The sequence below is a fragment of the Mytilus trossulus genome, chromosome 12 (genome assembly GCF_036588685.1).
Source record: "Mytilus trossulus isolate FHL-02 chromosome 12, PNRI_Mtr1.1.1.hap1, whole genome shotgun sequence".
Lineage (NCBI taxonomy): Eukaryota > Metazoa > Mollusca > Bivalvia > Mytilida > Mytilidae > Mytilus > Mytilus trossulus.
Genome location: NC_086384.1, coordinates 29,100,966 through 29,121,323, shown reverse-complemented (window position 1 = coordinate 29,121,323; position 20,358 = coordinate 29,100,966). Strand labels below are relative to the sequence as shown.

Genomic DNA, 20,358 nt, shown 5'->3' with positions numbered 1-20,358 from the left:
TAAATGTACTTTTTACGTATAGCATTTATTTAGAACGAATTGGGATTGCGTATCAGAAACATGTTCAACCCTGTTACATATTTTACGCAACAATATGATTACCAATGAGAAATGTGCAAACCAAGATCCAAAGCAAACCATCGGGGACGAAACGTCCACCAGCAGTGGCATTGACCCAAAGGTGTGAATAGTTATCAAAGGTACCAGATTTATAATTTGGTACGCCAGACGCGCGTTTCGTTTACATAATACTCATCCGTGACGCTGATATCAAAATATTTATAAGCCAAGCAAGTACAAACTTGAAGAGCATTGCACTAAAACTAAAAGTATGTGAAGATGACATCGATTGGCTACTAGTATTTTACATCAAATTGGTGCATTAAATGAAGCTATCATAGTAATTGTATTCTTCTTACTCAGATAACTATCATTCTGCGGATTTGTTAACAACTACGAGCTTATAAAAAGCAGACACAATGTAAAGTTCGTCGGGTTGACATCAATTTATATTTCTTATCTTTTATGTAAGTAGCAGGCGTCTTTCCAAGAAATCAAGCGTCTGAAATATCATATCAACTGGGATATGTATTCATCAGATGCAGTCGTTGCTGGAATGTTTTAACATGTAAATGGAAAGTTCACAATTGGAAACTGAAATTATCTCCTTTGTCGGAAACTTTTGCTTTCAACCGACACTCTAGATCTTTGTCAATGTCTAGTTAAGACTCTGTTATATCCTTTTTTTACATGTTTGGTGGGAGAGATGGGTTCAACAAGATCCCAAAACTGTGAATATTTTAGTGAGAGCAAGTCATCTTTTTAGCGGCATGTAAAAGCTTCTTTTCATTCTTCATAATCAGCTCTTGTATAATGTCTGGCTCATATGAATAAAAGAACAAATCGGCTAGAAACTAGCATTGTCCTTTAACTTTACATTTGAAAAGTAAAATAACAAAAATACCGAAATCAAAGAAAAATTCATATCGGAAAGTCCTTTTTTGTGACAAAATCAAAAGATGCAACTCTTCAAACATACGGAAAACAAATGTCGGACTTTTGACTTGGAACAGACATTTTCTTATGTAGAAAATGGTGGCTTTAACCTGTTTATATAGATAGCTAAACCTCTCACTTTTATGACAGTCTTGTAGCATTCCATAATATTAAAAGCATTATTAAAGCATTATGATAGAAAAAGTGTGTTTTTTTTCTTTCCATTTTATATGGGTGATTTTGTATTTTGGTAAAATTTCTCCCCAGTATGACTTTATGAACTAAACTATAGACGTACAAGCATAACAATTTAGTTGTTTGAATATATATTTATTGTATACATAAAAGGGCAATTGGCTTTTAAAATTTATTCAAATAGGTGATGACGTTCACTTATTTGAATAAATTTCGCATATCATATTTATTACATACTAAAACTTTTATTTGAATAATAACAAAGTCTGAAATGAACAAGATACAAATCAAGTGCTCGATAATATGTAACTGCATTTCTTGTGAAGTTTAGTATAGACGCCATCTAAATAAACACATAAATGACTCCTAAAGAGTGGCAACGGTCATTGATTAGCCGTTTTATATGGGGACGAAGTCCCCAATTACGGTTGAAAAATCAATAAAAAAAAATTAAAAAAAAAATGGGAAAATTTCCCGAATTTTTCATTGTACTAATGACCTCAAAATCGTTAACTTTTTTTTCAGATCTAGTTCCTGTTCCGGTTTTCCCGCATTTGCGCAGAAATCTGTCTTGTTTGCATGAGACTGAATTTTTTTTTTATTGATCAGTCTAGTAAAATATAAGATTGGAACTCAATAAAATTTTAATATAATAATTGTTTGATTTGAAAAAAAAACTTTACCTGATGAAAGGGTTTCTTTTGTTTACATTGAATATGACGTCATAACATAAAGAACGTCACAGCTAAATCCCTAATAACAGAACCAAAATCGGGAACGTTACGGTATTTCCGTATCCTTTATTAAAACATGTTTGAAGTAAAAAAAAATATACATACAGACTTCGTCCCCATTCACAGGTTATGCCTGCCTCATATTACTTTATCAGATGACAATTTTTCATCTACATGTATTAAGTTAAAACTCTTTTTAACAAGGTAACTAAAAGAATAAACGTTTTACCATTCATTCGCCGTTTTATACTGAAACTGTGAAAATTATAAAGTTAAAACTATTCTAATCAAAATAAGAAGCTGTATTTTCATCACAAAAAAATCGTTTTCTGCTTTTCCAAATGATTGTTTAAAAAAGGAAGTCAAAACTCTATTAAACAATATTACCAATGGAAGCAGTTGCTCTTTCAACATTGATTAGCTGTTTGTTTACTTCAAAAATAGATTTTCGATTTTCGATAAAGAGAAAACTATATTTAACGAAGTAACCAAAAGAAGAGGTAGCATCATTATCACTACTTAGAATTTTCATACTTTCATACAAAAACCGGTTTATAAATTAAGTAAAATCAATATTTAACAAAGTAACACACAGAAGAAGCTGCAGTTTAACTACTAGTTAATAGTTTTTGTAGCTTTACCAATAGTTTTAATTTATTTTTCAAAGTCAAAACCTTAACACAGTAACCAATAGAAAATGTTGTTGTCTCAGCATATATTCGAACCATAAAGTCAAAAATATGTTTAGCAAACTAACAGACAGAAGAAACTACATTTTAATCATTAATAATCTATTTTACACTTTACAAATTGAAGCTGTTTATCTATGGAATCGAAAATATATTTAACACACTCAGCAAATGAAGAAATTACATTGTCATCACATTTTTTTCATTTTATACTTTACGTCTGGCGTATGAAATTATAATCCTGGTACCTTTGATAACTAATTTCAAACTAAAACCTTTTTTTTTAAAATAAAGTCAAAACAATATTCCACACAGAAACCAATCTAAAATAATGTATTATCTCAACTTCTTTTATCCATGAGTATAAATATGAAGCTAACAAAAAGGAACAACTGAGATAGTTGCATTTAAATCATTTTTTTTCTTGTTTCAGTACATGTGTGCGATATTTGTAGAAATTAATTAAATACATTAACTCATATGAGATGATTTAAATACATTAAAACAAATGCAACAACAAAATAGGTAATTTTGAACTTTGCACAATCGCTGACCTATAAAGTTATGTTTTCTCACGGACATCCGGGACTTTATGCTCTGTCGCTTTCTCGTTGGTGACTTCAATATTAGGATTAGTTGTCGTCTTTTTCAGTATTGGTTTCCTTCGCTGTGGTTGTCTACCTGGTATTGGGTATTGAAGAGAGGCACTGTATGTTGGACTTTCTATTGTTGTGATCTCACCCGGAAGATCCTCTTTGTTTACGTCACCGTGGCTAGTATTCGACCCAAAAGATTTTTCGTCCTTCGCAGAACATCCGGGCATTACATAGACACCGGACGAGTGATGTTGAACTGATGCGATTTCTCCAGGCATGTCAGTGATATCAATAGCTTTTGAGTTAGGTTCTATGTCTGCTTCTATTTCAACTGTGCCAAAATCTTCAACTTTTCCCATCAACCAGAATGTTCTCATATCACCTTTTCCCTATTGAAAAACAAAATAACCAAAATTTAGATAAAATCAAAGTAATGTTACAAACATAATTCAGATTGTCAGAGCCTTCTATAGCCGTCAATCAATATTGTTTTTTCTCATTGTTGTATTACGTACGATGGCCTATAATACACCTTATCGCTAATCCCGACTGATCCGGCCGCTTGAACTTTTAACGTCATACAACAATCACTTTTCCATTGTGGCGTCAAATATTTAGTTTTATGACGTCAACATTTTACGGGAACCTGTGTTATATCCAGTTATGGTGGACAAATAGCTATAAGGTGTATTACTGACATTCACTTCATTTGAATTATTTTGAACTATAGTTGTCTTATTGACAATTATACCTAATCTTTTTATGTTTATATTAATTTTTTTTTTTGTATATGCCCTTTTATGTCTCTCGTTATTCTTAGTCTCTTTTTTCGTAAGCCATTTTAATTCTTACACTATACTTTCAATATATACTACCTTAACTGAAACGCTTCCTCTTTTCTTGATAGTAAACGATTTCGTCTTCCGAAGCAATTGATATGTAGAATAACTGATATGTATCTTATTTGCTGAAAAATAAACAATTTTTAAAATGAGAATGAGAAAATGCATCGAGTTTAAAAGAAAATAATAATATATGTATCGCTATTATTTGTATTTTCGAATATTGATTAATACAAATTCCAGCAGTGTTATTTGATTTAAATATGTAGTCACATGTAACATGCTGTTTCAACTGATCATCCGACGTTTTCAATTATGGCGAACACCATTTTAACTGTTTTAAAGTCAATGTTAGGTGGTAAATTGGATGTTTGATTAACATTTTGAGTTTTGTCTTCTTGTTATTCAGTTCAGTAGTTTGATTTTTACTAAATGTCCAGTAATTGATACTTGGAACGTCAAGTGAAAATGTTAAAAATTGTTGTGTTCATAAATTTTCCTGATATTCAAATCTTTCTATGTTTTGAAGTTAAGGTCGAAATTCGAGTCCCATTATTCCGATGTGTCCAAGACTGAGTATTATTTTTAAATCTCGTGAAAAAATATAAATGTATACAGAAGAAATACACATGCAGACAGACTGACGATCATTTGTAGTAGCTTGATGTAGAAATGGACATTTTTATGTGTTAGAAATATACTTTGATTACTCTTAGTATCTACAAATAAACTATTGAAATTGACGGTAATGTATTTCAACATCAGAGGAGTCGGAAAAATCATCATCCAATAACTTTTTTTCTTTTATAGTTCCAGGTAAACTTTTCTGATTGGCCGACACTCTAGCGCGTGGATATGAATTAATACGCTGTTGCTAAAGACCTTACAAACTAGCGATAATTTTCATTCTCACTCTACTCGAGTGATATGAAAATTATCACAAAAAAAGATGAAAGGAAAAATACATAGCATAGCGATAATGGTACTTTCTACCTGCATAGCAGATACTACGTAGCGTATTGATTTCTTTTACGCAAAACAACAAAAGATCCGGTGTTTCCATTACAAAGTACCCTATGTTCTCAAATATGTAGGATATAATTAATGAGATGTTGTTTCCAAAATAGTCTTGATACTGCAGTATTGCTCAAGGAAGGTAAAACTCGATGATAAGTCGTATTCGGTCATAATTTTTTAACGGAGTACGGGATTGTTGCCACTACAAGAGAAACGTATACGATGTCTTCTATGATACCGATAATTCAAAGAGATTCCTTTAAAGCAGAAACCCTCTACGTAGAAATCACACTATTTTACGCAAGCTCTGGAAAAGTGTAATAACTGATAGATATGTACTCCATATAGGGCCAACAGCTGGAAAAAATTCCTCTGTTCTCATTCGAGGAAACCGCGAATGGTTCCTGCATTATGTAACTACATGCATACAGATACTGATACAGATATACCGGTGCTGCTAGACAAGTGTCACTAAAACACGGAAAGTTCCCAATAAAAAGTCTGAGATAATTTTAAATATATTTTTTTGAAAATAACAATCACATGTAATAAGTATAGGACTGTAGTTGTTTTTGACTTACGTTCGCTGTATGCCTTCATTCTTGATGCGGTGTTGACTGTATCACCAAATAAGCAGTACCGTGGCATCAATGTTCCCACAATTCCAGCCATACACGGACCTAATAAGTATGTAAGAAACATTAGTAATAGATAAATAATCTTTAAAATTCATCCAATTTTCATTATTTTCTAGTACACAGTCATGTAAATTACTGATATGTTTTTTTATTGTCAAATCTAAACCTCAATTTTACTGTCATTCAAAACAACAAATAAATCACAATCAACAAAATTATTATGATAGAGGAAAATTAATTCAGTTAACTGTTATCCCAAAATGATATCGTGTCAAAGTCATCTTAATTTTATGATTTTTTTATGAAGATTTATAAACGGAATATGATGATAACATCCACATCGGTTTTTAACAAAAAATAAAGGAGCACATATAAATATCAAACAATGTTTAAGAAAGTCAATACTATCCAAACATTCCTTTGGTTTCATTGCCATTTTTGAAATCATTCTCCGAGTTGTGTACTACGTGAAAAGTAAAATCACAAAAATACTGAACTTAGCGGAAAATCAATGCGGAAAATCCATAATCACATGGCAAAATCAAATAACAAAACGCATCAAAAACGACAGGACAAGAACTGTCATATTCCTGACTTGGTACAGGCATTTTCAAATGCAGAAAATGGTGGGTTAACCCTGTATCTATAGCGCTAACCCTCTAACTTTAATGACAGTCTCATCAAATTCCGTTATAATTACATTGACGCGTTAAATAAACAACCACAATAAATAAAATAGTCAAAATATGGTACATCATCGTATAACAATTTTGAAAGGGACAATTTAACAAAACACAAAAACATCTAATATCTACGAACACATTGATTGATTTGAGTGTCTGACATCAGAACTTTTTATGAAATCGAGTTTCGTAGCTGCTAAATGTAATATATCAATTAATTAGCATTCCACGTTATTCTTAAGAAATAATTCCTTCATGAAGGAATTATTTCGATTCTAATAGGACAAATACAGTATTTTTATAGGTCGAAGCGTAGGAAAATACCGTAAAAATGTTAAGCTGTTCCCGTTTCCTCCCCGAGGAGTCTGTACATTACATTTTATATTTGACAAGTTTTAAAAAAAATACGAGCAGGGTAAATATATGTTGTTCGATATAACATATTATGAAAGTTTATGTAAGCTACTTGAATGTATATATTTTAAAAGATAACGATGTAAATTACTTTAATATAAACAGTAAATTTGTGCGCATGTGTCAAACATATTTTGTGCTCATTAGAACACGGCTTTGTTTACAAAGCGTAATAAGGGCGTCATATTAGAAACATAATTAGTATACCAATTTCATGACACCGTGTTGAAAACGAGAGTTAAAGACTTGACTTAACATATTTAAAAAATTATAAATAAACTTTTCTAGTTTACCTGAATTAATCCCTATTCTCAACTGAATTGATCTGTTACTGGACAAAACTTTCATTACAGACACAGTACGAAGCATATTGAGGGCGAACTCTGCTATCTCGAATGCATGGCGGTCTTTGTTTCGTTTTGGCAATCCTATAATGTTTCAATGTGTAAGTTGCTCAAATTATGAATGCAAAGAATACAACTATATATATAATATACAACTATAGATTCAAATGTGTAAAAAAATATAAGCTATATATGATTCATTCATCCTTTTAATAAGCTTTATATTTTCAAATATTTTGGCCTCGAGATTCACTGAAGAGACATTGATGTCGAAATGCACATCTAGTGCAGAAAAAATTGGAACCGTTTATGTTATAAATAAATGCCGAAGCAACATTTCTGCATTTGCCATTTCTTTGATGTGTTGAACATTTTTGGATAAGGATTTTTTTCTACAATTCTTTTTACAGAATAAAAATAAATTATGCATATTTAAGGTTTTGTTAGTTTAAATTGAGTGTCTATTACAACAATGGAAGGAAAGAAGAAAAGTATCTAGTATGTAGGTGTCTGTCCCAAGTCAGGAGCCTATAATTCAGTGGTTGTCGTTTGTTTTCAAATATGTTACATTTTTGTTTTTCGTTCATTTTTTTTTTACAAATAATGCCGTTTTTTTTTCTCGTTTGAATTGATTTACATTGTCATATCGGGGTCTTTTATAGCTGATTATGCGGTATGGGCTGTTCTCGTTGTTGAAGGCCGTACGGTGACCTTTAGTTGTTAATGTCTGTGTCATTTTGGTCTCTTGTGGATAGTTGTCTTATTGGCAATCATACCACACCTTTTTTTTTTTTTTTTTTTATATCATTCCATATTTTTATATCAATAATGCAATAGCATTAAAACCTGATGTGTAAGTCGGGTTTTATTTGTAATTTCTTTTCATTAAAATATCATTAATGAAGGAAACTCAAACAATGCTTTAAAAATGTACGAAGCTATAAAGTTTAAACCTGATGCAACCATATAACAATCGTTGATAGTTTCCACTTTGTAAACATCAAAATCATCTAAAATATCATCTACTGTGTTGTACAATGCATTCAATAGTTCAACAATCTCCATGGGTGTAAGATCGACTGTTAGCTTGTCAAACCCATACATATCAGAGAAACAAACAGTGACCATCTTAAAAAACTCAGCGTCAACCTTCTTCTTCTTTTTAAGCATATCGGCAACCTGTCTTGGCACCATTTGGTACAGTAATCCGTCCGTTCTTTTCTTTTCCTTCGTGAGCTCTTTGGTTTTATCAACCAAAGTAAGCGCGTATGTCTGTATGCTGCTAGTTAAGCTCTCTGTTGCTATGATGACAACAGGACAAACAAGAATAACGATAACAAGAAGTACTGCGTTTATGGCGAGTTGCTGTGTTAGGTCATCAATTTCTTTATTAAATTTTTCTATTACAAATGCACTCATTTTTGTCTGAACCCTGAATAGGGTATCTAGATATATTGTCATGTTATCGAAAAAGAAACGCGCTTTTCGTACGTCTATGGCAGCAATGGTGGAGTTTGTCAATTGAATTTCGGCTCGAAAATGTTCTATTGTGGATGAAAAATTAATGGGAAGGTTTTCTATGTTCTCAATATAAATTTCATCCACGACAGTAGAATACATTCCAATACTCCTCATGTATGCACGAAAGCTGTGCAATCTTAAATTATAATTTTCAAAGTAAGAACGCGACTCGAATCCTCCTCGAGCATAAAACATTGTACCAAGAGCACGTTCGACCCCTAGGTTTTCCTTAGCACTTGATAATTTCTGATATGCTACCAGTAATTTCCAGATGAGAGAAAATTTTGATTCAGTGATGGTATTATACAGCCATAATATTATTGTATCAATGCTTCTTGAATAAAAATCTATTTCATTTTGGATTGATAGAACGTTTGGATTAAGGACTCTTCGATGCTCTTGAAGAAACGCCAGAAAATTTTCCTTTGACAAAAACATAACATTTAAATTGTCGATATCGTTTGGCCAGGTCAATTCCAGTATAACTTCATCTGTTTTCGTGTACTCGGATAGAAGAAATGACTTGGTTTCCGGTCCAATGGCGCTTAAATAAAGGACACTCATATCTCGTTCAACTTGGAGGCGGTGTACCAGCTTTCCTAAATCAATGCTGAAGTATAGTGCAGATCGCCTCTGAAAATAGATTTTAAATACACGTACTGAAAACCAATTAATGTTTGCGAGCGGATTGATTTCGAGACTTTTTCGAGTAGAAAAATAACGTGAATATAAATTTTCACGAATATGCTTGACTTGGATCTGTACATATTTTACTACATGTACATTAAAAAATCGCTGAAAGAAATCGCTTTGCAGTAGGCTTAGAAAGACTCGATGCAAAATATACTTATTACGCAAACATAGGTTTGTTTACAGAATACATTCACATACAACTCATAAAAAAGATGTACTCTAAATATGTATTCTTCAGACACTTGTATTTCGATATCGTAATTTTAACAGGTTATATTTATTTACAAATCTGTTTTACAGTTTATCTTATTGTGTCTTAAGGAATATGTTTAGGCAGTTGATAAGCATTCTCAAACAAGACTTTTATTTAACCTGTGTAAATACAATATATTATCTCTTTACCTTGTAATACTCTTCCCTGAAGCCTACACTATCAGCAAGGGTATACACCGTATAAGCCCAGAGGCCTAATATTGGCAGCACATTCAAACAGAGCATTTTGAAGAGCTGAATTCTTTTACCAGACTGAGACAGTGGTTCATCACGACATATTCCTGGAATAAAAACCGATATAGGAATTATTGTGTGTATACATTGGTGAAGCTTCTACTCTAGTCTAGAACTCATAAAATGTATATTTAATCTAAAAAAATATATAGATATATTTCCAGAATTTTATAATTTACCTCTTCCCATAAAAGTTGGCTGAAGAGCATCTATCAGTCCCGAGGAACCACGAAATACCGAACTTGATGATGAACTGAAGTATACTGCGACGTCATTCTTTCTCTTCATAGTTTCCACCAGTAATAATTTCTGTTAAAATAGAATTAACGATACTAGTACTTAATAAGACATTTTGTAGGAACTTAAAGTATTACAAGCTTTATTTCTGATCTACTAGTAATTTGTTATGTTGTGTCACATACTATATATAATTATGTAGTTTTATGGCAATACAGATTTGAAATGAATTGAATTGTAAAAATTATATCAGAACCACGTAATGGATCCGGGCTGATAAAGAAAACCACTTGCTTCCTTTTGAACAAGGTTTTCTGCATAAGATAATGCCTAAACTAAATCAGGAATATGACAGTTGTTTTACATTAGTTTGATGTGTTTGATGAGTTTGAGCTTTTGATTATGCAATTTGTTAATGAACTTTCTATTGCCAATTTCCTTGAAGTTCGTTTATTTTTCTTTATTTTTTTATTTTTTCCTACATGCTAGAGCAATACTTATTGTCCTTTAACAAATGACAAAATCAATGATTGAGTTTAAAATTTAAAACGTTTGGTTTGTCTGTTCTTTTTACATTTCGTTTTTGTCTAAGATATTATCATTAAAATATTTTGACGTTTTGTGATTGTTCTTTTTTTGCTCGAACGTGCCAAAAAAGCAACATTAAAATAAACACCTCTTGCGTGCACCCAATTTGAAACACAAATGTTCATGTTAATCCAAGACTGTTAAATATATATATATATAAAGACAAGACAAGGTGGTATGATTGCCAATGAGACCAAATGACATAGAAGTTTACAATTAAAGGTCATCGTACCTTCAACAATGAGAAGAAAAAAAATACCGTATGTTCATCTGTGAAAGGCTCCGAAACGACAAATGTAAAACAATTCAAACGAGAAAACTTACGGCGTGATTTATGTACAAAACAATGAAAAAGAAAAACCGATATGATAAACAGCGACAAACAACAACCACTGAATTACAATCTCCTGACTTTGGACAGGCACATACAGAATGTGACTAGGTTAAACTAGTTTGTTGGTGTCAAATCACTTCCCTAAACTAAGAGTTCAACAAACTATAAAAGTCAGCTGAAAAGGGCTTAACTCATTAGATCGATACAAAGTAATATGTCTGAAAAGGAAGAAAAGACATACAACTGTCGACCGTTTCAGAATCTGCTGCATTCTGGGTAATATATTCAAAAGCGTACACCAAAACGTTGAGATTTGTTAAAAACGTTCTAAACAATAGAAATTGAACCAATGACGTAACGTTATTTTCATTTTGGTGTACGAACAATGAGATTACCCATTGTTGTCTAGTTTCTGATATGGCGATATCATTTAGAAAACTAAAGATTGAGAAACATAAATTAGTAACAGGAAAGTACGGTGGCAGAATGAGGCCATGAAAGAAAAAAAAAATATGTCGTTCCCTCAAGATGCTATGTCGTTCCCACAAGATAGCTATCTTGTTCCCTCAAGATAATATGTCGTTCCCACAAGATAGTTATCTCGTTCCCTCAACATAGCAATTTCAATACAAAAATGATATGTCGTTCCCTCAAAATACTATGTCGTTCCCTCAAGATGGTATGTTGTTCCCTCAAGATACTATGTCGTTCCAAAAGATAGCTATCTCGTTCCCTCAAGATGATATGTCGTTTCCTCAAGATAGCATGTCGTTCCCTCAAGATATTATGTCGTTCCCTTAAGATACTATGTTTTCCCCTCAAGATGATATGTCGTTCCCTCAAGATGCTATGTTGTTCCCTCAATATAGTTATCTCGTTCCCTCAACATAGCAATATCAATGCAATTTTAAAACTATGTTGAGGGAACCACATAGTATCTTGAGGGAACGACATAACATCTTGAGGGAACAACATAGTATCTTGAGGGAACGACATATCATCTTGAGGGAACAACATAACATCTTGAGGGAACGACATATTATCTTGAGGGAACGAGATAACTATCTTGAGGGAACGAGATAACTATCTAGAGGGAACGAGATAACTATCTTATGGGAACGACATAGTATCTTGTGGGAACGACATAGCTTCTTGATTGAACGACATTGTAACTTGAGTGAACGACATATTATCTTGAGGGAACGAGATAACTATCTTGAGGGAACGAGATAAACATCTTGTGGGAACGACTTAGTATCTGGAGGGAACGAGATAACTATCTTGTGGGAACGACATAGTATCTTGAGGGAACGACAAATTATCTTGAGGGAACGAGATAATTATCATGTGGGAACGACATAGTATCTGGAGGGAACGAGATAACTATCTTGAGGGAACGAGATAGCTATCTTGTGGGAACGACATAGCATCTTGAGGGAACGACATAGTACCTTGAGGGAACGACATAAAAAAAAATTCTTTCATGGCCGCATTCTGCCACCGTAGGAAAGGCATACATTAAACCCAAATTTTCAAAACGTTTAGATTTTGAGTAAAATATTTGAACAAATAATATTGAACAGCTTGATAATAATCATCTGAAATCATGATATATCGACTGTTAATCGCCAAATAAATTACCTTTATCAATTAGTATGACCAACCTAAACATTTTCAACATGATAATTGGATTTTTTACCTACAGTCATGCAGTATTTATCTACAATTATCGTTCTGATTATAATGAAATCGGCATTAACACATAAGCATCTATAAGCTCAATGCAAGTAATTACCTGTAAATAAAATTAACATGAACATTCAGCTTCGTTTCAACATATTTTTTTTTCAGGGAAGATTATGAAAAACCTCAGATAATAAGAAAATTCAGTTTTAAATCATATTTAGGGCAATAAGAAGAAACATTAATCGAACTCTAGAACTTGTATCAATATCATTATAAAATTAAGGAGATGCGGTTTGATTGACTACGAGACGACTTCAAATAAAGTTTATATGTTCCAGACCATATGCGTATACGGACCGTATACGTATACTCGTACGGTTCGACCATACGCGTACGGTCCGGACTGTTTACGTATACTCGTACGGTCTGACCATACGCGTACGGTCGGACCGTATGGTCATGGTCCAATACGAGCTGACCATACATGTTATTTTCTTTCTTTAATTGGATCATATGGGGTTAAATTCAAACAACATTTATCACAATCTTTATATTTAGTTTTACAAATTGTTATTATTACAATTACTAGTAGGTGGTAAAAATGAACAAACGAACAAAACGGAGGTAAATGAAAGACTTATCGGAAACAGTGACAAAATCAGTTTCATTGAATTAATGCAACCCCGTATTATTCGGACGATTCAGGAGAAGATTAGTACATTTTATAAGCCAGCAACTTCAAATGACTGCGAAAATAATTTTCAAGATCGGGTAATAGCAATTTTATTTAATGGTTTTATTTCACAAGTTATGTGTCAAGTAAATTTTTAATACAATTCCAAAAATCAAGGGTAAATATGTTTTTATTTACTTGCAGAGTGTCGGATATATTTCAGTACTTGTAGGGTTGAATCAAGATATGAAATATTTACAATGACAGATGGTATATACACCATGCAATTTTAGCAGCCTTCATTTTTGTCTTTTGTGGATAGTTGTCTCATTGGCAATCATACCACATCTTCTTTTTTATATTCGATTAAAGTTTTGTTATAATTCATTTATTGAAAACCGTATACTTCTGTCCCATTTTTCCTTCCTTTATGTTCATTACTTACGACAATACAACATTTTAAAAGGTGAATTGAGGGTAAAACTTATTTAATCGATTTCCACAACTTGAGGTAAATAAATTCATGGTATATAGACATCACAAAATTAATAGAGACAGATTTAGAATCAACCAACTACAAAAAAAGCAAATGAAACTTACAAATTGAATAAACGTACTACGTCAAAAGTGTCAGAAAACTACCTCGTTAACTCGTGGTGGTGTAACGTCGTGTTGTAGGAACATCGTGCACAACGTTAATACTAATAAATACGTTATTAGATGAGATAAAATATATAAATGCATTTTAAAATACGCAATCAAAAGTAAAACGTCACAATACTTTGTTAAATGCGATATTCGTGCTGCAGTTTTAGTACGTAAACTAGTTTTGTATTACGGTCCACTCGATTTCATTGCATGTATCGAATCAGGATTAGTTTTAAAAAAAAAGAAGCCATCTTTTTTCCATATTTAAATAAATATTGCACCGTTTTTGTTTGTCGCAAAAGATGTTGCTTATCGTGATAGTATTTTTTAGGCTTCAAAATAAACAACACGAAATAATTTAATGTAATACAATTTAATCTTCACAAGTATTGAAAATATTTTGATTTATGATAGTTTAATATTGTATTACTAGTTTTAGTATTGAGTTTGTGCTATATTTGTTGTTTTTGTTACGTTTCAGGACATTGTAACCTTTAGGACTATCCGAAGACACCTATTTGTATATCCTATCTTTAGGACCCAATTTAGGACATGTCTTATTTCAGGAGACTTTCGTTAACCTGACTTAGGACTAAGAAGTGTCCTAAGACCATCCTAAGACATGTCCTAGTCCTAGGACAGCTTTGTTGACACGGCCCCAGCTGAATCCTATTTTTGTACTCTCGCCCAAGGTGACACTTGCTACCACAAGTAACGTGATATTTTTTACGTTTACATGTTTGCAGTTCATGCAGCCATGTTCTTTTGTATATGCATTTTTTTTAGTCGGTATAGTTTTGGTTTGTGCCCTTTGAACTTAAGGACGCTTAACTATGGCAGTAGAATACGCATGCTCGAAAATCCTTTCTGTGATTGGACAAAATGCTGTCATGGTGGGTAATTTGGTTGTGTTTGAAAAAACGTCTCGTTAATTATATCGTGATGGAAAGCAAGTGAAAAACTATAAATATTTGAACAAGATCTTACAAAGATTTATATTTTTATTAAAATAATTGTTTCTCCAATAGCTCTTTGCATCCATGACAGCTGTTTATTCGGGACAATCATATAATTTTTAATGTAAACTTTGTTGTACGAACGTGCACGACTTTTAGAACGCATCAACGCATGTGAGATTTCCGCGGGGTTTTGGTGAATGTTAACAGAAAGATACGAGGACCGAGCCTACTTAAGATTTAATTAAAGAGGTCCGTTTGTCTTTGTGCTTCTGAAGGTTATCGAAATGATAGTTTTAAACATATACTCAAATTTAAATACGTCGGATATCTTTTTTTAAAGATAGTTCTTATTTGTAATGTTGCTAAATATTATAAAAAAGTGTCCTCCCACATTATGTTTACTTACGATATCTTCGATTTCAGTGATCATAATTCAATTGATGTATTACTGATCGACATGCTTAATACAAGAGTTTTACAGTTTTAATTAGCGTGAATGTTTGAAATAGTTAAAATATTTTTATTTCAATTACCATTGCACTTTTTAATATTAATTTGAGAGTTAAGTTGTTGATCTGTTATATGCATTTGTATCTAATAAACTTGACCAACTTCCTAATATTAGTCAGATCGTATGCGTATTTTGAAAAAAGTACGCATTCGGTCCAGACCGTACACGTACAACCAATTTAAAATTTATCGGCATTCAACAATGAAAAAACCCACACTGTATAATCGGAATGTGTAAGGCTTTATGTATGCACATGTATTTGCTCATTTTGAAGACTTTAATCTAATGAGCTGGTAAAAATAAAATACACTAGTCAGTAAGTACCGGGTTTTTTTAAAATATGTATGAGAGGTCATTAATTTTGTTTTAGAGGTACAAGAATTGATTTTACCAGAAACATATACATCCAATATCAATTTTTGTTTTCAAACTTCTTAGATATGAATTGTTTCAATCAATTATAACAAAGAAGTATAAATAATATGTATTTTTGTTCTAAAAAAAACGAAAAATAAAAAAATTACGAATTGACAGCATGGGAAATTGGACACGAAAAAGCAACAAATTTTATATAACTTTCTAATATTAACACCTACCTATTGTTTTTGTAAGTTAAATCTATTCAGATTTATTTTGTGTGAAAATCGTCCGAATAATCCAATTTCAAATGGCCATAGCAAAAAAAGAAGTGCACCCCATATGATTATACTTTATTATTCTTTTACAGTCATATAAACCCAAAACTCAGGTTAAGAACACAAGTTTAATTCTAGAAATGGTTCGCTCCTCAAAGGTGTATATGGTCAACTTTTCACTACATGTATACCCTTGATTTTTAACAATAAAGTGAAATTAAATGTATACTAAAAAAAAATGATAAAATATTATTTATAGCATTTTTACTTATAAAAAAAGAAATTCCAAGTTAATATGTATTTGAAATACAAAAATCTTACCAGCCCGTTGTAAGAATTCTTATTTTCCTATACATGTTTGATGTCAACGTTTAAAAAGAAAGAAATTCCAAATTAATATCTAAAAATAAATGTTTGTTTGAAATACAAAAAAAAATCTTACCAGCCCTTTGTCAGAATTCTTCTTTTCCTTTATATGTTTGCAGTCAACGTTTTGGTATGTGGAACAAAGTAACGTATTTATTATAAAACGTACAAAAAAATAATTATGTCCATCATTAATTCTGCAATTATCGCCTATGTTTAACAAACAAGCAGAATTCCGTCATTTCTAAAACAATTTATTGTATAGTTTACCAACCCTACCGTAAATCAATACTAGATTCTAATGTTTTGGTTATTATAATTTGTAAATTCATGTGCTTTTTTCATTGAAAGAGTACTATTTATTGTTTTCAGTAACAAATAAAAGGAACTTTGATGGAAATAGAAAGAATAGGTAAAATGACATGAAATACGAGGGTTTGAATGTGGTTTATATAATAAAGAATAAAGGCCAAAAAATAATATTTCAAATTATAAAAATTAGCAAAAAATATCAAGAATAGAAAATAATGCGAGCAAAAATATACAGAATAACAGTGAAAATTTAAAAGAATTATACAACATACTGAATAATTCCATAATTGAACGATTTACAAAATAAATTATTCTTCTTATTACTACGGGGCGCCGAATGGGACTCTTGTGGTTTTGTACTCAAAAATTCAATTTTGTACGGACAAAAGTGACTTTTGTTCAACAAAAATGAGTTCAGTTTAACAAAATTTGTATCATACTACAAATTTGAAATTTTGTATGATCTATCAGCGGACAAAAGTCACTTTTGTCATGACAAAATTCATTTTTGTTACACAGACTTGACTTTTGTTACCTAATTTGAAAATTGAGAGACAAAAGTCAATTTTGTATTTAAATTAGTTTAGTTTGGTTTCTGTGAACTAATTTGCATACAAAATCGACTTTTGTTACACAAAATTGACTTTTGTTACACAAAATTGACTTTTGTTACACAAAATTGACTTTTGTTACACAAAATTGACTTTTGTTACACAAAATTGACTTTTGTTACACAAAATTGACTTTTGTTACACAAAAATTACTTTTGTTACACAAAATTGACTTTTGTTACACAAAAATTACTTTTGTTACACAAAATTGACTTTTGTTACACAAAATTGACTTTTGTTACACAAAATTGACTTTTGTTACACAAAATTGACTTTTGTTACACAAAATTGACAAAAAAATTGACTTTTGTCTCAACAAAATTGACAAAATTGACTTTTGTCTCAACAAAATTGACAAAATTGACTTTTGTCTCAACAAAATTGACAAAATTGAATTTTGTTTCAACAAAATTGACAAAATTGAATTTTGTCTCAACAAAATTAACAAAATTGAATTTTGTCTCAACAAAATTGATTTTTGTCTCACGAAAGTCAATTTTGTCTCACGAAAGTCAATTTTGTCTCACGAAAGTCAATTTTGTCTCATAAAAGTCAATTTTGTTGTTAAAAAATTGAATTTTGTCATCACAAAAATGAATTTTGTCGTCACAAAATTGACTTTTGTCTCAACAAAATTGACAAAATTGACTTTTGTCTCAACAAAATTGACAAAATTGACTTTTGTCTCAACAAAATTAACAAAATTGACTTTGGTCTCAACAAAATTGACAAAATTGACTTTTGTCTCAACAAAATTGACAAAATTGACTTTTGTCTCAACAAAATTAACAAAATTGACTTTTGTCTCAACAAAATTTACAAAATTGACTTTTGTCTCAACAAAATTAACAAAATTGACTTTTGTCTCAACAAAAATGACAAAATTGAATTTTGTCTCAACAAAAATGACAAAATTGAATTTTGTCTCAACAAAAATGACAAAATTGAATTTTGTCTCACAAAAGTCAATTTTGTCTCACAAAAGTAAATTTTGTCTCACAAAAGTCAATTTTGTCTCACAAAAGTTAATTTTGTTTCACAAAAGTCAATTTTGTCTCACAAAATTGAATCTTACCGTACACAATTGACTTTTGTGATTTAATTTCCATATCAGGTAACAAAAGTCAATTTTGTATGCAAATATGTTTATATTTGCATACCTTTAAGACAAAATTGACTTTTGTCATGACAAATACGAATTTTGTCTACAAAAATGAATTTTGTCAACACAAATGAATTTTATCATCACAAAATTGAAGTTCTCACAAAACAAGTCTGTAGCACATAGTTTTGTAAGACAAAAATGATTTTGTTATGACAGAATTGAATTTTGTACAAAACCACAAGAGTCCCATTCGGCGCCCCGTAATTACACTGTACAAAAAAAAAATCAATTGTAAAATCTTTAGAAATAACATTTTACAAAATAAGCCTTATATTAATTTATTATAAACGGAATAACACATCCTTAATTTTACTGTGATAAACTTATTCTACAGCGGACATTTTAGCGCATTGATAGGATTTGAGCGAAAAAAAATTGGACGTTTTAGCGCCATTGTAGAATGCATTTTAGCGAAAATTAAAAATGTCAATGCCCATGTTAACGAAATATTTTTAACCCATTATAATATATAATAGATATAAAAACAACTTTAATAGACTCAAGACAGCACTATATAAAACATATGATGTCCATTAAAATACAGCACTTAATATCTAAAAGATTTTATCAAATGTTGAAAGTTCGTTCTAGTCTGGAATTTATATCCTACACAACGTACTCAATGGGTTATGTTGATTTGCATTAGGAACTGCATGTGTAAAGCAAAATTATATCCAGGTGAAATTTGATCCGGAGGAAAAAATGTCACAGTAGTTGTTGTTATTTTTTTATCCGGATGAAAATATTTCCCTGGGATATATTTTCCTTTGCTGTGAAATTATATCTGGGTAGTTAACTTATTGAATATAGATATTAGAAAAAAACTTATCCTTAACAAATACTATGAAATAATAATAGTGTACATTCTATTCTATTCTACCATATAGTGAACGCCTTCAACAAATTGAAGATTATGTCCCAGGAGGAAACTTACAACAAGACATAGATTGAAAAAATGTACATTTTTTTCAGAAATACGAAAAAAATAAAAATATAAATTGTTTTGTATAATAAAGTAAGATGTTGTAATCGAGTTAATATTGATGCTTTGAAATTGAAGATTTGAAAGAGTCTACTGAAGTGCAATTTACAATGTTATCCGGTAGTTTGTTCCAGTCGGTAATAGTTCTTGGAAAATATGATTCTTTTCTGTACTGTGTTTTGCAGGATGGAATTTGGAAACTGTTCGAATTAGAATGTCTTGTTTGTCTTTTTTGTGGAATTAATTTGTTATTTTTAGGAATTGCAACCTTTTCGTGTTCAAAGCATTACCAATCGGGAGTCTTTTCTTCTGTCAGAGATACTGCGCCATTCAAGATGTTGTAACATGTTCCAACGCTTGAGGTGTTTCTGTATTTGTTGGTAACAAAACGCGCAGCCCTCCTTTGAACTTTTTCAATGCTATCTATGTCTTGTTGTAAGTATGGATCCCAAACAGAGCAATCATACTCTAGTGATGGTCTTACTAGGGACTTATATGCTTGTTCTTTAATGGATGTTGAACTCATGTTCAGGTTCCTCCTTAGAAAGCCTAGTGTGCTATTAGCTTTCTTGCATATGTTGTTAATATGTCTGGTGACTGAAATTACATTACACTTATCTGGGTGGAATGCCATTTTCCAGGTAGTTTCCCATGATGCCAGTTTGTCGAGATCTTTTTGTAATGTTAATGCGTCGGAGTTTGATTTTATTGCCAAAGAAACTATTGTGTCGTCTGCAAATAAACGTACTGTAGATGTTAGACCAGTTGGAATGACATTAATA

General features: G+C 31.4%; 1 protein-coding gene across 1 annotated transcript; it reads right to left on the bottom strand.

The window, feature by feature from the left end:
- Positions 1-1,619: 1,619 nt before the first annotated feature.
- On the bottom strand, positions 1,620-16,658 carry LOC134693102 (uncharacterized). Its single transcript, XM_063553810.1, has 8 exons — positions 16,583-16,658; positions 10,049-10,178; positions 9,765-9,916; positions 8,102-9,302; positions 7,098-7,232; positions 5,651-5,749; positions 4,086-4,177; positions 1,620-3,599 (listed from the first exon to the last, which is right to left on the bottom strand). The coding sequence occupies exons 2-8, from the start codon at positions 10,155-10,157 to the stop codon at positions 3,177-3,179; spliced, it is 2,211 nt and encodes a 736-aa protein (XP_063409880.1). The 5' UTR covers positions 10,158-10,178; positions 16,583-16,658; the 3' UTR covers positions 1,620-3,176.
- Positions 16,659-20,358: the final 3,700 nt, after the last annotated feature.

What these genes read in the sequence shown, in the direction of transcription:
- LOC134693102 (XM_063553810.1), bottom strand. Translation starts at nt 10,157, where the DNA reads ATGAAGAGAAAGAATGACGTCGCAGTATACTTCAGTTCATCATCAAGT. An exon ending in TCAGGGAAGAGTATTACAAG is followed by an intron (nt 9,303 to 9,764) that starts GTAAAGAGATAA and finishes ATCTATTTTCAG; the next exon opens with AGGCGATCTGCACTATACTT. An exon ending in AATGAAGGCATACAGCGAAC is followed by an intron (nt 4,178 to 5,650) that starts GTAAGTCAAAAA and finishes TTTATTTTTCAG; the next exon opens with CAAATAAGATACATATCAGT.